General features: G+C 39.8%; 1 protein-coding gene across 1 annotated transcript in view; it reads right to left on the bottom strand.

Moving 5' to 3' along the window:
- The window catches only part of sh3rf1 (SH3 domain containing ring finger 1), a 40,623-nt gene extending 27,020 nt beyond the window's left edge, over positions 1 to 13,603 (bottom strand). Inside the window, exon 1 of the mRNA XM_044130072.1 lies at positions 13,095 to 13,603. Within this exon, the coding sequence (XP_043986007.1) occupies positions 13,095 to 13,475 (381 nt within the window). The 5' untranslated portion in view covers positions 13,476 to 13,603. The remainder of the gene's footprint in view (positions 1 to 13,094) is intronic.
- Positions 13,604 to 20,708: the final 7,105 nt, after the last annotated feature.

The following is a 20,708-nucleotide window of genomic DNA, read 5'->3' as shown; positions in this document are numbered from 1 at the left end:
GAGAAAGCTGGGCTTGAGTTTCTGAACCTTTGAAACAGCGGAGAGGCAAACACAATTGGTCAGAAGGCCTGACTAATTTGGTACAGGCAAAAAGACTGACTAGAAAGAACAGAGATGTGAATTACAAAGTAGAAACGCATTGAGAAATCGGCTGGAGACTGGCACTGAATGATTTAATGTTTGACCGACTCTGATCTAAGAAGGAAACTAAAAATGGGATCTCTTTTGATGAGTGAATACATAAGTAAGCGCTACCAAGTTGGGTATTTCAACACTGTTCTGTATGGAAGCAGTTCCTCAATAAAGAAGCAGTTGGAGGAATCACAAAGTTGTCAGAAGCTTCAAGAAAAGGGCATTTTCTATGAGGATATAGTGGCTGTTAATCCAAAATTGGAACATTTCTGGGATTTGTTTGCATTTCTTGGTGGCAGATTTGTGCTTCTCACACTTCTCACAAACTACATGTGTGATATGCACATGGCTCTCTATAGCCTTAACCCCTGTAGTGCAAAGCTTTTATGCACATAATGTGCATAACATTGTACGAGTTGGCAACAGAAGTGAGGCAAAGAAAAACAACGTCCAGCCAATTGACAATAAATTTGCACTTACCCATGATAGTTGTAAAAAAGCTAGTTAGCTAGCTAGGATGTATTGGCAGCTTGTTACTGGTAGCTTCAAACACCTTGAGGCACAAAATATAGTTAAAATGTTTGAGTGACTCAAACTGTTGCCTGACAGAAAAGTACAACTAGAAAAAGAAAACAATCTACATAGAATATGAGATTAAATAGTCTGGCCACAACTAAATTTAAGACCTGTGGATAAAGTATTTAAAGACAAATTACATTTTTAATAAATCTAAGACATTTCAAGGCCTTAACTTTATATACATTAATTTAAGACTTAAGACTTTTTAAGGATGCACAGAAAAGTCCAGACAAAGAAATGCCATTAGCTAACATTTTTGTAATGTACTAAAAATATATAATTTCTTTTAATTACAAAGTGTTAGATACGTCCATTTAAATAAATCACAGCTTTTCTATTTATACGTCTTCAATTTTGAACAAATGTTCAGATACAGACACATCTTGGTCTCTGAAGTGGGACCAGGTTATTTCTGATTCAAGGTGGACAGGAGACAACACAAACCCTTGCAGGATGGTTGACGGTGCGCTGCGGTCTGGACGCAGCTCAAAGCAGCCCCACTGTGCCACGAAGCAATAATCTCTACATTATACATCATAATTCAATCTGTAATGAGACGGTAAACCCAGGGAGACCCTCAGTAATAACCAGGATTAGTACTGTGAAAGTAGGCTCACGTAGGAAGCTAACTTGTATCCAAGCTACGGAGGGATTCGTTCACAAATGTCACAGTATCTGTGTATTGAGTACTAGTCAATATGAGCTGAATACTAAGCATTTCCTCACATTACTCTCCACTGTGCTTGTGAAAGCTCACAGTGTCTGTAGGCTTTTGTCCCTCTCAGTCATTCAGGCTGAGCCACCTGCTCTGCTTGGCTGACGCTGATTTACACATGCTGCGAATTAAGGGAAAAACTGATGAAGTGGACAACTAGCTTGTAAGAAATTTTGTATTAACCGTGGTTCGTACAGGCAGAACATCTCATTGTATGCGCGGGTCCTAAAACACTTCTAAAGTAAACAAACAAGGGCAGGAAATCGACTCGGTCCTGGCAGAAATCCAAGAGACAAACACTGCATCTTTTCACTGACTCAAGAGGCAGCATTATTTTTTTCACTCTGTCAAGAAACTGTTTGTCCATTTCACTCTTGACTCAATGCAGATTGAACATGTAACTGCAAGCTTCACCCATTTCTCTCCTGTAGAGACTGAGCAGGTGAGGCACCGTGCGATGAAGCCCTCAGTCATTCCATATATTCTGCAGAAGGACAAAATGACCTCGTTCTTGCAAATGTTTGCTTCGGGAAAGAAAAAGTGGTGAAAGGGATTGGCCAGTTTCTGCTGCAGTAAGAATTGAGTGACTTGTGCCAACCTACGAAGGCCTGGTTTCATTCATTGCTTGAACCAAGATATTAAATTTTAAGTGTTGAAAACTGAGAAAGAGCTGCAAAATCTGAACAGCACTGCACTGGAGTCTACTGGCTGGCATGTCACCAGTCCTTAAACATCCTCACTCTGTCATGGAAATACGCTCTTTAATTAACTTTTTATTGCATTTATAGAAAACGTAGGGATGGTGGATTACAAAGATTTGAATCACCAAAACCACTGGGTAATCCAGGCAGCAGTAGCAACACCAAGCAGGTTTTCTGCAAGTTTCACTCAGATTTAATTACCTTTTAAGAACCATTATGAAGTACATTTCAGACCTGTATCGCCACAGAAATACTAACATATTGTTGCTGGCTGGGAAGGGTATGTTCCCAAGTTAGCAGTAGCCCCAAACAGCAAGAGAAAACAATGCGACTTTTGCCTGACAGAAAAGACTGATGGAAAAAAGAAATACATAGAATATATGAGTTTTGTCAAGACAAAATTTCTACATTTTCAATTCTCTGTTGCACGATCCAATGGTACTGGGATCGATCAACTAAAAAGAGGAAAAGGGGAAAACAAAGTTATATGAATGTTTTCAAGCAGAATATAAAGTGTTCTACCATGAAGCGGAGAAATACAGGCTGAAAGTCTTATTGGCATTTTAAGTTGTCTGAATATGTTGCAACTACCTACTTGTATCGTTTTTTTTTTTGGTGGTTGTACATAGTTTAATGGGTTCTCACGGACATAAAGCAAGTCTGAGTCGTTTAAACAAACGTAACCCTCTTTAATTGAGGCCAAAGTAATGGAGGACAAGGTGTGTTCATATGTGAGAAACCAAGCAGGTTGCAGCTGAATGTGTTGCCAGAAGTTATGATGAGATACTGGCGTACATGTAAGCCACTGGCCGGCGCTTCTGCCAAGACGTGAGTACACTGACAAAAACCATCCTGCTCTTTTTCAAGTTCCTGTTAATAATTAATCATGGGTTGTCAGCAGGAAAGACCCCACAAGTGAGACGTAACAGAGAACCAAGGCTTCTGGTAGAAATGTAGATTTCCTGAGTGGCAAAAATAAAAACTGAGTAAAACAAAAAACGTAGAAGACTAACCTACATCAGTTTCATATGTAAATGAGCAAAAACTACAAAACTGTGAACAAGGTGTACAATATGCCCGTTTGCTGACAACACTGTTCGTTCCTACTTTCTCAGACTAATTTAAAACAAAAAAGTCAAGAGGAAGCAAAAAACAAAGTTGTTAAAAGGAAAGCCATATTTTTTCGGTCAGGTTGTTGCTTAGCTCCTTCATCATTTCATACTTATGAATAAAAGCTGACTTTGGTTCTCCACAGGAAAAGCTGAATGAAGCGCAGTAAAGTTGACCTGTTTTAGGTTTTTTTAAGCTTTCAGCCTTTTTCCCATCACAGAAACAACTGGAGTTGGAAAGACTGGCAGCATTTTAGAAACTTTAGAAACACAGCAGACTTCACCTCCACACTCCTTATAGTGTCATACAGACTGATGGACTGTACTCTGACTGACTCTGTCGGCTACATTATAAGTCAACATGCACTCCTCCATTCTGGCAACTGTTTTAAATTTAAATTTAGCACTTAGGATTTTTAGTGTTTTTTAGTATTTTTAGCTCTTAGTAATGTTGGTCTGGTAATTGTGTTAATTTGGTGATCTAGTGTTTTTGTGGTATATTGTGTGAATTGTAGTGTATGTTGTGTGTAATGTCTTGAGCTGCTGGGACCTTGAATTTCCCCTTTGGGGATCAATGAAGTATTCATCATCATCATCATCATCATCATCATCATCATCATCATCATCATCATCATCATCATCATCATCAACTTTAGCATCTTAGCAAGTTGTGCAAAGATGCTCACCAGGTTTTCTGCTAGTTGCATTTTAAAGTTGACATTGACATTTTAAAGTAAGTTTAAAATGTCAACGCTGCTCTCAACCAAAAAGTGTGACATCGTCTCTGCTGTTAAAACAAATAAGTGCTCGCAGAACGTAAGCTGCAAAGTTTTTTTTGAATGCTATGAATTAAATTTTTCAGAAATAGAAGCTAGAATCTGCTTACATTTGTATCAGCAGGTCAAAAAACTGAACAACAAAAGGTCAAAAATCAATGAGAATCTTAGTCCACGAATCCCTAACCACTCTGGATTGAAAAACAGAAAGTGCACTGCTCCTTACGGCCAGTGGGTTGCGACTGAAACAATGTTGGACAACAGATTATTTGAATGAAAGTTGGACTCTTCATAGAGCGAATCAGATTAGCAACTCACACTTTGTCTCAAGTCTGCATCAACTGTGCACAAATTTTGAACAAAATTAATGAATTTATCATCTCTGAAAGGGAGGTAAGGATCAAACAGGTGAGCCAGAGGGTGAAGATGCATCAAGAGGCAGTTATAGCTCCTGGGTCAGAGGTCAGGCAACTGAAAACGAAACTCGCAGCAAAACATGATTACGCCTTAGGGATCAGAAATGAACACTTAAGATGCCAGCGGTCAAACGGTCCATGGATGACCAGTTCAGGCTAACCAATCACTTCAAGGGGTGAGAGGTCAAACTACTCAGTTAAGTCCAGAGTGGTGGAAAAGCTACCTCGGGAGTAATGAATGAGGGGGCGCCACGTGACACACAAACCGACATTTGGAAAACATTTTGGTGCCAACAGACTGGTCCACACATACACACTGCACTGGCTCCAAAGAAAGGCTTTATCGGCCCACACAGGTGTGACAGGGCTGGGGATAAGAAGGTCATGGATGTTTCTTTCACTGCTCCATGCTGAGAGATGTGACATGAATGGACACAGCACAGGAGGGTGAAGGGGGCGGCGTTAGCAAATGTGGCATTTTGGTTTGGGGACCACCTAGAGAGCAGAGCTAAAAACAAACAAGTAAACTCAAGACGTCTTTGTTCACAGGCTTATTGACACAGAGCGAGGCCGACTTTGCACAAAAAGATAGCCAGGTGGCCGGCACTTTATACAGCAGGACCTTAAAACAGGATGAAAAAGCTGCAGCCAAGTCGGCCCGGAGGCTTTCAGGTGCAGAGGAACATCACAGCTTGGATTACTATAAACAAAACTTGCAAGACCCTTATTCATCTACTTGACAAACCAAAAATCAAAGAACTAACCTGTGGTCAGGGAAGCAGATTAAAACATCTAAGAAGGTACACACCCAGCGTCTGCTAAGAGGGGAAGGTGAGTGTTAGCTGGCGGGCTGGACAAGACCCGACAGGCCCACTGTTTGGAAAAGAAACAGTGACCTGCAACTGTTCACGGCATTCCTCCAAGACACTAACACAAAACATCCCCCTCCGTCTGGGGGGAAAAAAAAAAAAGAAAGAAAAAAACCACACACAGAACAAAAGTGTTTTCCTCCATATGTCTGGCCTGCAAAATCTTAAAGAGCCTGAAAAGACAAAGACAGGCACAGAACCCTCATCAGAGGAGCCCAACAAAGAGACTACCATGACAGCCCATTAATCACGACTGGGCTTTTTGAACTTCTCTTCCTTGGAGATTTGGTAAACATATACTGTATTTGGAGGGAGCGTTATCTCCCAGAATATAAGTAACCCTGTTCCTCTTCACTGTATCCGTTCTGAGACCAAGGCCCAAATGGTGACGCATTTAAAAGCTTTGATTGTTATTATGTCACCAAGTTTTCCCATGACGCCAGCAAGGCGACAGACTGGGAAAGTTTCCAGGTACATGCTTTTAATTCTAGTACAAGACACAGTTCAGCCAACTGGGAACTTGGACAACATAATGAAAATAAAGTGACAGATTACATACATTGAGGATGGATGATGTGGTAAATATGTGTAACAATTTCCTTTTGAATAAAATCAAGTATTTTCCCAACAATTTCCTCCTAGTTTTAATCGTTGCGACTTACAACAGTTGATATTCAATACTTAAGTTTTTCAGTTTACCATTTGAGTCTCAGTACTTGTTTTCAATTATTCAATTAAGTATTTTATTTTATATCTATGCATACATGTAGTTGAACGTTTTTCATATTCTTAAAATGTGTTATTTTGAAGGAAAATAACTAATACAGGAGCATTTGTTTTATGAGAAAGAAAAAAACTTTCTGTAACAACCATTGAATTTTAAGCTTAAACAATTCAGCTAAATAGGTGAATTTATCATTTACTTTTAAAAGATTCAGCCAATAGGACCAAAAATAAAAAATGTTCAGTAAACGGACATCTCACTTCCACTGAGGATCTCTGCAGAGGAGAGGAGGTTAAAGTTAGCTTCCATCCTCTTTGTTTTGATAAAACGTGTTGATTTAAAGCTAAACTCAAAGAGATGTTTCCCTGTTTCACAAGCTAAGCGCTTTACTTTATGTTCTTAGCTCTAAATGAGTAATGCTTCAGCAGCAGTCTGACCAAGAGTCAGGCTGATAAGAAATCATGACATATCAGAATTGGATGCAGTAACTCTTATTACTCCACTTTGACAATGAACAGCAGCATAAAAGGTTTAAAAAAAAACGATTGGAAACATCAACAAATCCTGCAATGGCCAAAGTTTTCCACAAGAGGGAAACTATTGGACCCTACTTACGGGGCAACATTGTAAAATTATTTTCATCATTCATGATCTAATATGATTACATTGACAACCCTGAGTTAACGCTGAGATTCTCCAGAACAAATCATGTTCTATTTCCTACTGGGAAGGCTCAAAGTACTTTAACAATCATCTTTGTGTCCTAGATAAGCATCTGAAAATACAGAACGTAAGCAGAGATGGAGTCACCCGGTTTGCTGCGCCACACAGGAAGTGTTTTGTTTCCTCTAAATGAAAAGTAAGGAGTAAGAGGAGAACAAGGAGCAGTGCTGACTCTGTATCTAATAAACTCTAATCCTGATTAGACCCTTAACCAGCTCCAGCCTGGATTTAGATGGTGAGGAGAGAAGATAGCAGGCAGAAAATTACAGGAAAAGCAGAGTTCGTGTCAGCATCAGTTACATGTTCAAAGCTGATAATATTTTATTTTAATATAATTTTAAAACACTTCCTATGCTTTAAAGTTGTTACAATGAGATATGACAAAGAGTACAAGAGTTGTCTCTAGCTGTATGAAGTATAGAGAAATTAGTGATGATTTATCCTCAATGTGTTGCTGCTCATTGCCAGACAGCTGGCTGAATGACAGGCAACTATTTTCCCTTATGACAAAGAAAAATTTATCAGTTTAAAAATATTCCTGGGGGCAAAAAGCATAGATAAATGCCATTAATTAGATTCTAAATTTGACAGAAATAAATATGTAAAATTACTTACCACGAGAATAAAGTGATGCTTTTTAGTATAAAATTAAACCAACGGTGTGCTGGAATATTTTGCTATTTAAAATTTTTTGGGTATTTTTCCTTCACGATATTGCGCTATTAAAAATGCACTATTAGCTCTCCAACACCATAATGTTCTTGGAGAGAGCATTTAGGTCACTCCAAGATGTCTGCATTCACTGTCCAGAAGGTCTTTGCTGCTTCGTAAAACTCTGTGGGAAACGGAGGAAGCAAGAGGAAAGCATGAACGTGCAGAGAAGAGTGGGAGCGAACAGAATGAAGCGCTGTGAAAAAAAATAAATTCCCAGTGGAAAAGCAGTGAGCATGTTTGCCAGCGTGCAGGCAGTGTGAGGGTGTAATGACGGGGTTCTGTCATGCAGGCTGAGGTCAGGCGACCGGGCAGAAGTTAAGATTTCAACAACAATATGATGTAATCAAAGAGAGCGAGGATTACTCATCGACCTCAGACACAGGAGGTGCTCAGGAATTTTACTGTGAGCACTTCACACAGGGAGGCACGCAAAAGCATTTTTTTCCCCCTTCCGTCTCGCTCCCTTTCTCTCTCATAATATAAACGCAGAGAGAACCCGCTATGATGTCCATCCAAGAATAACCAGAGGACCAAGAAACATCTGTAGCGTCTTACAAAACAAAAGAATTTCCTTTTAATCAGTAGGAAGTTGCACTAAATTATAGCGCTGGATTTAGAGAAAATATGCCAGGAAGAAGTCTTTAAATAGTAAGAGGTAAAGCTACACAAATCACAAATCAATGCCTGGACGCAATATCTGGTGGGCTACGTTAGCTGAAGTACCATCCAGTAGGCATGGAGAACTGTAGCACTGTAAAAACTGTGATTTACCATGATAACCAAACTCAAGGGAGTTTAGGTTATCATGGTAACAAAGGTAAAGGTAACAAGTGATTGTTACCTTTAAATGTATTTGAAAATATGACAGCATTGACCTGCTGAGTGCTGTTTAGTGGTTCAATTGGACTACTGAATGTAACTGATATAGTAGTTACATTTTGATTTGATAATGGTTTAGTTTTGTTTTTCAGAGCAGCATTTGTGTTTTTGGGTCTCTGTATGCAGTGACATACTTTTCACACCTGATAGGCCGGTATAATCTGACCATTGAGAACCAAAATTGCAACATTTATTACATTTCCAGCTGGAGCGGTTCACTTTCACACTGCACTGTCAAATAAACCAAACTCATTTCCCCCCTTCGCCTGTGGTGTCGCTGCACCAAGAACCACTGAAGGAAACGACACAAAAGCCTCTGAAGACGACGAGCGCAACTTCATTCTTTGTGAAATGTAAACAAAAACAGAGTAGCATCAGATTTTAGCGATTGCAGGATTTCTCTTTTGCTTTTGGCAAATGTCCATGAGTCATTTCTCCCGCTTGTTCTAGACTCGTGCATTTGTTTTGGTTATATTTACCCAGAATGCCCTGTGCTACAGTCCTGCTTTTGCAGCGATCTCCCATCCGCTTAGCATTCACGTATGCATTCAATGTGTGTTAAGAGTTCACATCAACCAAGGCGAGACCTACATGTTTAGGAAGGAGGACCAGAGTTCGCTTTTTTGATCAGAGTTCAATTGCACGTTCACACCTCCCCAAACAAACCAGACTTTCTAGGCAAACAAATTGGAGTTGGATTAAAGTGAACTATGCAGGACAGGAGTGAATGCCCCCTTAGTCACCTTGCCACTTTTATCCTTATCAAAACAAATATGACAAAATATGGTGATAAAACTTCAACTCCATATTACCCACCACTACCATGACAACAATATATTCAGCTGGTTAAACAGACTTTTACTGTCCTGATGTAAACATTAGTGACCAAGATGCTAAAACTCACTGGACATTGCAATAATGACAAAAAGAAATGAGTGAGGAAAATGTGTGTTTAATTGCTACCAATATATTTATTTCAATATACCAAATGAATATCCTGGCAGCAAGTTTTTCTACCTTTGTACCGCCCTAGAAAGAGTCAAATTGAAACGAGAGACAATGACCTGAATACATCGAAGGAAGGTTGGAGAGAAACCAGCGTCTCATTACTTATCAGCTAAGCATGAGCTGACAGACATGAAACAAAAGTTCTGAAACTAAACTTCAAACTCGAAACTGTAGCTGACTCTGAGCATCATTAAAAATTAACACAAAAGACTCATGAAAAAGCCCAGAAATGCTATTTTGGTGCAAAGGATTATGGGTTCAACTCTCTGGGGAGCCACAATGAAACTGAAGACATCCACTTGGATCTCAAATTCCCTTCCCATTTCCCCAGTTGCCGATGACCCTTGTCAACCGTGACTCGCGAACTCTGACCTTTTGACTCCCCCACAGCTCAAAAGGTCTCCCTCGCTCTTGCGGAGAAATACCACCAGGTGTCTGCTTCCAATCTCTGCCAACCGAATCCTGTGTTTTATGAGTCAACACGGGGCCAGGGGAAGACAAAACATTCCCCTAATGGAGCTCCGTTGGAGGCGAGTCACACACGCAGACACTCTGCAACAGTGAAGACGAACCTTTTGATGGCTCTTGTGAAGCAAATGCCACGGTGCTGCGTCAAAGACAAGCTGCAGTCCCGGAGATGAAGAGAGGTTACTCTCTGAACATTTGTCCCTTTTGGTCCCGACGCGTTCACTTGACACCGTTACCGGCGGCCTTCCACACACATAAAAATCACTCTGTGGGCCACTCTACGCGTGTCGGCTGGTCAGGAGGATCAGAGGGAACCCAGAACAAAAGCCTGTTGTGCATCTGTCAGCCAGTCCCCACCGTTCTACCCTCCAAGCCATTATTTAGTCACATAAGAATCGGAGGTGGAGCCCTGCTTTAATGCTTTAACAGAGGAACAGTACCAGAGGAGCAGCCTCAAGCTTTAAAAGATGACCCCCATCCCCCACCACCACCACCACCACCAAACCCTCTTCCCCAAAACCTCCAACCCTTCCCGAAAGGGACAGATGACGAACAAGAAAGAAACGGGACTGAGGGTGTCACCCAGGAGCAATGAAGCGTTCAATGCCCATGGTGCGCTGGCCAGAGATCAGACTGGACGATGTGTAAGAGCTTTGATCTCCGTCTTTTATGTTCATAAAATGATACACCTGCACGGCCGCATCTTTTCTTGATTCTTTGGAGTCGACAGAATGCATTTAGACTGCAGGACAGACTCAGGAGATGCATTCATTGGCTCAACAGACAACAAAAACGTTAAATAATGCGTGGAAATAGTTTAATCTCTTTGAAAAACTTATCTGTACATTATATGAATATAGGTATGCATCTAGTATGTCGATTAAACTTTGTCGCTTTTATTACGGTACAACTAAACCTGTCACAATAACAAGTTTTGCTGTAATATTATTGTAATTTCCAATAAACAATGTTGGTGTTGTTTTGAGACCATTTTTACATTGATAATGGCACCCTCTTAAAGACCAATAAACTTAAATTTTGTAAAGAACACTACATAGGACATAGAGTATTAAAATATCCAAAATAAAGCACAACAACCGAAAACAAGACATAAAATGGAAAGAAAACAGCCAAACTATGAACAAAGTGGATTATGTTTGTGTAACAAATACTAGCTAGTGCTATAACTAATACTTTAATTCAAGTATCCTGTCAACATGTTTGAGTTTTTTTGCATAAAAACGATATGTTCTTATATTTTTTCAGTTTTGCCATAGTTATTGTTCTGAATATATTGTTTTTTTCACCAAATGGACTTTTTTTTTGAGTCTGTATGCACCAGTTAATTAGTTGACTTTCATTTCAATAAATCAATTCATGACGATTAATCCGATCAATAGCTTCAGCCCTACAATGAGAATGAAATTTACCAAGCTCATTTTGATTCATCCTGCGATTCATTTCTTATTTGCTTACTGAGAAGAGCTCAACAACAACATCAGACTTTAATGGATTTCACCTGGATTTCAAGAGACAGACCAACACAAAGTAGCAGAGAAGAGTTAAAGGGGAATAATTGGATAGTTTCAAATGACGCCTGCTCAATTTCCAACAATCAGCCTCCTTAGTATCTGCAGGGGGAGATTCCAAAAGGCACAAACAGCTTTGAAAAAGAGAACAAATCTTCTGAAGTGATACTTTGGCGAATGAGGCAGGTCCCCGAGTAGCAATTCACAGAAGGTTCTCTGATCTTCCTACCTGCATGGCTGGGCAGATACATTATCAGCGCGCTGACATTCCAGTGATTCTACACAGAACCTTGACATCTTTTCATCTACCCAATCCTCCCTTCATGGGGACCAGCGCAGCTCACAGAGGGGCCCACAGGTAATTTTCCTGCTCACATCAGGAGGCACCTGAGAGGAATTACAGCCCAAACTTTTGAAGAAATCTGACAGAGTCAAACTAGTTTGTGTAAATTTGATGACTGTGTTTCATACAAAACAGAGTCTGGAAAGGTACGTTAAAATCCTAACATTTCCTTTGAATTTTTGACCTTTTGCACAGTGCTGATATAAACTTTCATGTCATATCAGTAAAAGAGCATTCAGTTATTCTTCTTTCTACATGAAAAGGGAAACACAATTCAACTACCTTATGAATTTCTAATGTACAGATACACCAGTCAAACTTTTGTGGCCTATTTCCTGTTTTTACAAATCTTCTGACCTGTGGATATCAGTTTTAAATAATTTATACTAGTAAAATCTTTACAAATGCTTTTAGAGCATTGAACAATTACAAGGAGATAAAAACAACAAAATAAAAACAATAAAAATGGGAAGTCAAGGTGACGTAAAACAGGTTTTTACCATTTCAAACCAACTACTACAAACTAATTTAGCATCTTGTACTAGCAGTTAGCATGTGTGGTGCAGCTAGCATAACAAAAATTGTTTCATTTTGCGTTCCTTACAAAATTTACGTCCTTCAAACAACTCCATGATTTCCAGAAGGTTGCAAATATTTCCAACATGTCCAGCATCAGACAGGTGGACAGTCTCAAAAGATAAAACCAAACGTTTTTATTCTTTGTTCAGCCTTCCTGTTACCTGCTGAAAGTATCAATGAATAGGCCTTTCACGATAACAAATTTTGCAGAGCGATTAATTGTCTCAAAAATTATTGCGATAAATGATAATATTGTTTGAAGACCATTGTACACCGATTTAGTGGAAATTATGGAATAATGCATGTGATTTCCTGCCACAGATGGATACACTTTATTTTCAAAAGAACAGATAAACACTGGAACTAATAAACAAACTAAACAAAACAACCAAAAACAAAAATAAAATGGTTTCTCAGTTTCCATTATCTCCTGTTAATGTTCTGTGATTTATATGTGTTCATTTTATTTTTCCTGGATTTGGACACTAAAACCGGCAACAGGCGGTATTCTTCTAAATCCGGTCCTCACTAAAAGGACGCTAATGACTGAATCCACAAAAAAAAAAAAAAAAAAATCTGTGTGCCATCAACAGGGTAAGTGGAATTAAACTACTGACCGCTCTAAAATCTCCGCCTGTGGTGGTGATGGGCTGCTGGTCAACTGGCTGGCTTAAAGATCCCCCATGATAACCAGTAATCCGGACCAAAGATTAGAGACCCGACATGCTGCTGTTAATCCACGCAGATTCTCCATGTTTTGTCTCAATTTGGCTCCAACAATGGGAAGGACAAGCTCACTTAACGCATGTCGGGTCAGGCAGTGTACTCACCCGGACGGCGGTGCTCTTTGCCTGGGCGCGTTGGGGCTGCACACCCGGAGCACCCGGGTCCCTGGTTCCGCTCCCGTGCGCCCGCGCCACGGCTCCGGACGTGCCGTTGGCGCAGACGCCTCCGGTGGACGCGGAGGGCCGAGGCCTCTGCTTGATGCCATCCAAAAGGCGCACGAGGAGGATGTTGCTCGGCAGTTCGTCCACGGCGCACTCCACCAATGTCCGGCACTCGGGGCAGCGCAGCTCCCCGCGCGAGCCCAGGATGCCCTGGAGACATCGACGGCAGAAGGTGTGCTGACAGGGAAGGACCTTCGCCGAGGCGTCCAGGCGCTCCAGACACACGGGGCACTCGAGCAGATCCAGTAAAATGGACTCATCCATACTCTGTGCGATGCGCCTTCACTTCAGAAGGACATGATAGCCGAGGAGGTTTCTGTTGTTCGGAAGCAGCTCAGGGGCCGTCACGTCACTGCCATGCCTCGGCTGTGGCCATGGCATTCGCATCAGCTGTGACCAAAAAGAAAAAAAAGGGTCAAATGAATCGGCTCTGTAGCCAAGAAATAGGTCATAGCATCTATATAACAGACAGGACATATGGCTGAGGCCGTGTGTTGTGTCATCAGCTGAGAAGTGGAACAATGTCAGGCGCAAACGAGCAACTTTTACAGTCTGTGAAAGTTTAACAGCCACAAAATCACTACGGATCTGTAGTCTGGTCACCATCTGAAAAAACTTGATAGTACACCTGTTGGAGTTTGCAAGGTGCATTTGTTGTATTGTTTATGATGTATTGTGAAAATGTTATTTTCATAAGTATTTTTGATTTATCCTTGTCCCAATAAATTACAATATCAGTAAATATGGTTGAGTATAATTACTTTGTACACTTACATCAGACTGTCAAACATACGATCAACACACTCCGTCTGGTAAATGATTTAAAAGAGCGCAAATAAATTTCAGCCATGAAGAAATAAGACATTCTATGTCTTTAATTAAGTGCCATAGGAAGAAAAAAAAACTATTTCAAATGTTGAAATGTTTTTCAATAACAGTATTTGTGTTACCATACAGTCACAGTCACAGTTACCTATAAAAGTAGTAATAGTTTTTTGTTACCTCAATAGTACCACAATATATGCGATAAAATTGAAAGTCCGTATCGCCCACATCTAAATACATGTGATAGTTTTTGTCCTTACACATCGTTACGATACTGTGTTTGGCAAGATTTAATAAGGAAATAAAGACTGGAAATACATTTGTAATGCGTATCCACAGCTGGAAAATACATAAAACGCTTAAAATCCAAAAATCTGATTTTTCCAGATTTGGTAGGAGCCCTAATACAGACCGTGAACACTGCACAATGAAAAGGAGCGCAGGACTGAAGCACTGTGATTTATCATTCAAGAGGACAAACATCAGACTGTCAAACATACGGTCGTCAAATAACACGTGTTTGGTAAATGATTTAATAAAATAACCTCCACTAACAATAAGTCGATTTCCAGAAAAAAAAAGGCGGCAGGAATATTCTTGCAATAGTCGTGAAGGACACCAATATTACGCAACACTTTTAGCTTTTACAACCTCACGAGTTAAAGCTGTCAAGTTTTAAAGAGACACTTTAACATACAAGAAAAGAGGAGAAATTAAAGCGGAGATGCTGGAATATATAACATGTGACGTTAAAATTGCCACGTTATAAATTTGTCAGGCTATTTGTTTATCTGCCTATTCGCATTGCTACTTATCTCAACAATTGTTCTCTGTAAAGAGTCAAATTACATAAAACACTTTAAAACAGTTGAGAGGGAAATAGTACATGTTCCTCCAGAACAACTTTCGGTTTGTTTTTTCTAGTCTCTGTTCTGTTACTAGCCCTAAGTTCAAAATCAGAATATTTTACCCACAGATTAAGATGTTTAACAATTCTCTCACACGGTCGTCTAAATAACACGTGTTTGAGTCACGGGGGCGCAGTGTACAATAACAAACTCTTCTTGTCTGATACTAAAGTAAAACTTCTTCGAGAGAGAAAAGTTGAAACTTTTACTCTCTGCCATGTTCTAGTAGTTGAGCTTGTGGATCTCTATGGAGAGGCTGCTAAAAGAAAAGAATAAAGAGGACAGGAGCAGAGAGGGGAAGGGCGGAGGACGACCGCTTCAAGGACGCATGGGAAATTAGAGAACTGAGCGAACTGCTCTTTCATAGATGTAGCATCGTGTCAGTTTTGGGTTTTTTTTAATTTGTCAGGCTATTTGTTTTTCCCCAGATTGCTACTTATCTATAAATTGTTCTCTGTAAAGACAAAATTCCACATCCCTTTAGTGACAAAAGGATCAGAGAACAGTACATAGTTCCTTTGATAACTTTCAGTTGTATTTTTCTAAAATCTCTTTATTTACTGACCCTAACTCTTTCTAAAATCAGAATGTACATCTTTAATTTCAGATTAAGATTCTTAACAATTCTCTCACAAAACTCAGGTCTCACTCCAAGGCCTTGTTACCAATGTGCTCTACTCCCTCTCAGCTGTACAATAATCTCTTCTTGTCTGTATCCTTCTTATTTTTGCACTCAAACTTCTTCTGCTCATAGTTGAAACTTTTACTCTCTGCCATGTTCTTTTAGCTTGTGGATCTCTATGGAGAGGCACCAAAAGAAAAGAATAAAAAGAAAATCTCAATCAGGACCTAAAAACCAATGGAAGAAAATAGACCCAGAAATATTAAACAGGAGCACAGCAGCAATCTTTTCAGAGAAAGCAGAGCATTTTCAACATTGAGAAAGAATTACTTCTTTATTTTTTGGAATGTGTTTTGAGCGAGAGCAGTGTGTTACTACTGGCTCAAGATCATAACAAAAACAGGAGACCGTGCAGTGGTTAGAGTGCATAAAAAAGGAACATTTATTTGCAAAAACAACAATGGATTGTGGACGTCAGTATCAGTGGTGTAATGCAAATGCTTGGATGTGGTGTATGAGCACATATGGAAGTGTTGAAGTGCAAACACAAAGACAAACTCAAATGTCCTAAAGGAGGAGTGCTGAGGCCTGGCAACAAAACACCACAAGCATCAAGCGGCAGGGAGGAAGTCAAAGGCCACCCAGAAGGTGGAGGCAGCCAGGCTTAAATACTCTGTGCTCCAATCAACGGACCACCACCACCTGCAAAGGGGAGGGGCGCAAAGACAGGCAAAAGCACCTGCAACCAAACCCACAAGGCCCAAATGCAATATCTAAAAATGAAAGCACGCTCTTTAACTGAAGATGTACTCTCTTTGATTAAACCCACGTAGAGTTTGATTAAAAACACAGGAATAAAGAGTGAAGCCAAAGCATGAAGAAACTTCAGGCTTTATGCCTTAATAAATGAATATCACAAGAGAGAAAGATATGGACTTATTGAAGGTCAGCTGAGCCATCACCATTATTCTAGTCAACAACAGAAAGTAGAAGTAAGATCCAGTAGCTTATACTCAGAAGTTGTTTGGGTAAGATAAAGCAGTTTTCATTCACCCCTTGGCTCATGAAAATAACTCAGATGCTTCATGATTTCTCCCAAAAGACACTCATACAGCATAAAAAAGAACAAAATTTGTTATAAGTTACTATCAACAGATATACAATTAGAAGAAAGCTACTAAAAACGGCTAAAAGGCCGGAAACGTGATGAAACACAACTTGTATCCGCAAAATACACAAGCACGAAATGCAAAACAAGGAAACTGTGATGAAACTACAATTTCCGAGTTGCACCTGAAGGCGTCATGTAGTGTTTTAAAAAGGGCGTAAACTACGCTGTCAAAGAACGACGTCCCCTTCCAGACACAATGGAAAATTCCTTGTTTTTCTTTGTTTTATTATTCAAATCTGTGCATTTTTCCACCGGTTAACCTGTTAACTATACGATGTGCTCATCTGATTTTTTGATCCAGTTCGCTTAATGTCTCTGTCGTAAATATATCTGACTTTAATTCTGTGACCAAGCATACTGTTAAAACGATGTGTCGTCTTTAGTTTCTCAAGATATTAGCTCGCCTCATTTAAATCATTTAAATTTGTTCGATATTTTATCTCGCTTTTTTATTATATTTGTCACAAAAAGCAAAATTTAGTCTGAGCTGTGAAAGTTATATATATATATATATATATATATATATATATATATATATATATATATATATATATATATATATATATATATATATATATATATATGTATTTATGTATTATTGAGGATTCTTCTGTGTGTATGAAGAGTTTGAAATGTTTCATTTCCAGTCAGAATTCATGTGCAGAAACCAGTGAAAATGTGATCTGCTTTAAGTGCTATCTGGTAAATTGGGACAAGAACCAGGTTACAGGTTTTCTTAAATGATTCATGCAAATATAACGTAGCATTAAAATCAGGTTCTCTTTTACTTTTTCTTTTTGTCTCATTTAAATGTCTCTGATCATTTTAAAAAGAAGACTTAAACATTTAATTGGGCTGAGTAAAGGCAAAATCAATTTGTGATTTAAAAAAAAAAAAAAATAAAAATTATTAAGGAAAATGAATTTCTACACAGCCATGAAGGAATCTGACCTACTCTTCTCTGCTTAATGGTTTTTAATTTTGCAGCGGTGAAGCGGATTTAAACATTAATTGACACTTGTAGGTCACAGAATCTCATATTTAAGTCCAGACTTTGACTAGGCCACTCCCAAACCTCCCACCCCTTTTTCCCCTCTCTCTTTTTTCACTTCCAAGTGCAGTTGAAGCTGAGCTCGGGATTTTCTGAACTAGTGGTTCCAAGAAGTTCCAACAAGAGTTGTCTCAAAGCCTCAAAACAGCCCCACGTCATCACGCTACCACGACCATGTTTGACAGTTGATATAATTCTATTCTTCTTATTATTATTCTTCCTCTGACGTACAATGTTTGAAAAGCAAAAACAGAAAAAAAAAGTATGTGATTACTTTTTCTACAAAGGCGTCATTTGCAAAGAAGGAGTGACATATCTTGTATTGTGTGACGTGAAAATAGCCATCCGGTGAGAGACAGACGGAGGAATTGCTGCCAGTGTTTGCAGACCCTGGAGAGGTGAAGAGGGACATCTGGTGGTCAAATTCTCAGCGGGACTACGGACATTTCCGCACGTTTCACATGTTATAATTATTATTATGATTTTTTTTTAAATTATTATTATTATGATTTAGTTTTTTTGCGACTTTCTCTTTTTCTGAATACGAATCATCCGCGGTACAGTCCGTCATCACTTCAAGTCTTTGACTTGTCTCTGGGTTTGGCAAAATAAAAAAAGAAAGAAAGAAATAGACCAAAGTCCACCAGGAGGTTTGAAAAAAAAAAAATACTTTTTTATGATTATTATGAAATACAAATTTGCAATAGACCTTTAACTCCCAAGTAACCTTCACAGCAGAGGCAAAAGCTGCTATAAAAGAAGACAGAAGATCCAATGAGACAGTAAACGTGATTTATTTTGATCCCGTCCAGAGGACGGCGCGTATTGAGCAAGAGGGAGAGAGGAGGAAGAGAGCAATAAAGGGAGATTTATTTGTGGGGGGGCGGCTCTCCTCTGTCTCCTGCGGTCCCGGCGGGCTCCAGCAGAAACTCCCCCTCCCTCCCCAACTATTTTTTTTGTTTAACCAAGAAGGAGGCAAAGCTCCACCCTCCTCCTCCACCTTCACTTCCACACTTCAGGCCTTCCGGAAAGGCTTGACCGCCCCAACACTCATGAGGAATGATAATAAAAAAATGTAGAAAAAAACAAGAATGATTTGTTCACTCTGAAAGGCAGTGATTCTTTATAATAAGAACAGCAGCTGAGGGTGTAAAGAAAAGATCACGGGGAATATATATATACTACACTCTCTTGTGCTTCACAGATAGCCTATTCAACATGCACAGACTGAATACTAATAAGTGCAGATATCAACAAGTCGTTTGGCGAGTTAAAGCGGTGCAAAATCTGCCATTATCTTTGCAATCCTTACATCAGGATCCTGACGTTACCCCCTGATCCTCTCATTGACGAGGCTTTCAGGCTCACTCGCTCACTCAGCCTCAAGGCTTTTATTTATTTATTTATTTAGTTAGTTAGTTATTATTTTTGCTTTTGAATTAGATTAGGAAGCAGAACTGAACTCTAAGTATCGCCGTCTGATTTTATTTTTCCATGCGGGCCATTTTGCGCTCGCTTCCACTGGCGGACGACCGAGTCGGAATAAAAGCGGGTTGAGGGAAATCCCAAAGTTACATTTATTCGTCGTCAAGCAGAGATAAGATCCCCAGGGCCTGTGAGAGTCTGAAATGCGTCTTTGTTTCGGTGGCAGACGGGCCTCGTTGGGATGTTTGATTCTTTTATAGGCGATGACCCGATGAGATCGGTTTAATACGGTGCATAAAAGGGGGACTACAGGGGGGGAATCCCAGCCGACACTGACGTGACATCCGACTGTACCGAGTGCATGTTGTCAACCAACAGTGCTGCTATTGTTTCGTCGTGGCGTTTAGCTGGTATCATTTCTATTGTTAAGGGAAGACAGATTTGCAGGCAGCCGTGTTCACCGCAGACACAGGACCGAACTGGTCTGGAGCAAAACTTCAAAAGAGCGAGAGCCTCCTGCGAGACAGGACAGAACAACCGGAGTGTTCTGCCCGTAAATTTCTCTTCATTCTGAACGTGATTTATTTCTCAGAGCAAACATCCTGTCGAACTTGGTGGCATAGGAACATAAATACAATACTTGCACACGTAATCACACCACTTGGGCTTGCCCATATTTTGTCATGCTACCACAACAAACGTCAGGGTGATTTATTAGGATTTCATGTGAAAATTGTGCATAATTGTACAGTGTTACAAATGAAAGTTTAAAGGGGCAGTAAAATGTGTTTTCCAGGCCATTTTATAGCACAATCGAGTAACTATGTTAACTAAAGTTGAAAAGAATGCTATACCAAATACGACATAAAGGAAATTTTACTTTGTTATTTAATACCTTGAATTGGGCCTCTGTCTCTTTAAAAACTCCTGCTCTTTCTGAAACTTCATTTTCAGAAAGTCATAGGTCCCCAATTAACGTTTATCAGGATTTTTTATTTTTATTTTTTTAACTGAGAAGTAGCTCATATATTGAACTCAGCAGTTCCACCAGGTGTTTGCTAATTGCTGCTGGATAGTCTGAAGGAGCTGAGTGGGGAAGTCAAGGGGAAGAGCTGCTCTGTGGGGCGGAAGCTGAGCCTCAAAGGCGGGGCTAGGTCCACCCATGCGTTTTGCACAGCTGAATGGTTGCCGTGGAGATTAAAGGATTTCTCAAAACATGCATGAAAGAAACAAAGCAACACTCCATGTATGTTGTGGAGGAGGGGAAAATATTTTAACATGACATAAAGCTCATAAAAGTCAATTTCACATGATACTGCCCCTTTAAAAATATGGCACACATTTGTCTTCACTCTGATACCCCTAAATAAACTGCAACCCGGCTCCAGAAGATTAATCAGACCAATTGTCACTGAACCACTTTGGATTCTAAATACAGGAAGTGCAGGCTCAGTATGAACTCCGAACTACCAGAAGAGGAATAAACAATTCATAA

Source organism: Gambusia affinis, linkage group LG10 (assembly GCF_019740435.1).
Source record: "Gambusia affinis linkage group LG10, SWU_Gaff_1.0, whole genome shotgun sequence".
NCBI lineage: Eukaryota > Metazoa > Chordata > Actinopteri > Cyprinodontiformes > Poeciliidae > Gambusia > Gambusia affinis.
The sequence above is the reverse complement of the archived record's forward strand: the minus strand, read 5'-3'. Positions and strand labels throughout refer to the sequence as shown.